Raw genomic sequence first — 674 nt, forward strand, 5'->3', positions numbered from 1 at the left:
AAAAATCTAAATCGTTGCTTTGGATAAAAATCATTTTAAATGAGTCAGTGTTTGATAAAGGCGTCTGCTAAATGCATAAATACAAATGTAAACTAGCTTTCAATAACTAATAAGAACGGTGAAATGGGGTGAAGAGTTTTTTAGTGGGATTCACCTCAAAAGCAGCATGAACTGCTAAATAATCACATTACAATAGAGAATATTTCATTTGAACTAAAGCCAAATTCAAAACATCTTTCACAATATATTTAAACACTGAAACGCTTCCTGATAAACACAAATGAAGCTTTACCTGAAGTTTGTCCTCTGGGACGTTGAGCCAGTGGTTGAACGCTTGCGAGAGTTTTGTTCGGACTTGTTTTCCTATCAAAACAGAGAAAAGCGGGAGAGATGACAAGAAATTAGTGCTGGGCGGTATACCGGTTCATACCGGATACCGGTTTTTATTTTTGTTATGATATGAATTTTTAAAATACCGCAATACCGGTGTATGTAGCTTAAACAACGTTCAGAACACAACACTGTTTGAAACGGGTCCCTTTTCACTGTTGCACTGTGGTGAGGGAACAGCTGTATGTGTTACTAAGCGTGAAAGTTCCGAAACTGAAGCTGTAGAACTAATAGAACGTGATGACACAGAAGAACTCATCCACAATATCCACATTGACCTCCAC

General features: G+C 37.4%; 1 protein-coding gene across 2 annotated transcripts in view; it reads right to left on the reverse strand.

Moving 5' to 3' along the window:
• LOC107667013 (geranylgeranyl pyrophosphate synthase) overlaps positions 1 to 674 on the reverse strand; it is a 37,793-nt gene that overhangs the window by 20,629 nt on the left and 16,490 nt on the right. For both annotated transcript variants that reach the window (XM_016458598.1, XM_016458591.1), the window contains exon 3: positions 293 to 363. In XM_016458598.1, the coding sequence (XP_016314084.1) occupies positions 293 to 363 (71 nt within the window). The remainder of the gene's footprint in view (positions 1 to 292; positions 364 to 674) is intronic.

The sequence above is a fragment of the Sinocyclocheilus anshuiensis genome, unplaced genomic scaffold (genome assembly GCF_001515605.1).
Source record: "Sinocyclocheilus anshuiensis isolate Anshui unplaced genomic scaffold, SAMN03320099.WGS_v1.1 scaffold665, whole genome shotgun sequence".
NCBI lineage: Eukaryota > Metazoa > Chordata > Actinopteri > Cypriniformes > Cyprinidae > Sinocyclocheilus > Sinocyclocheilus anshuiensis.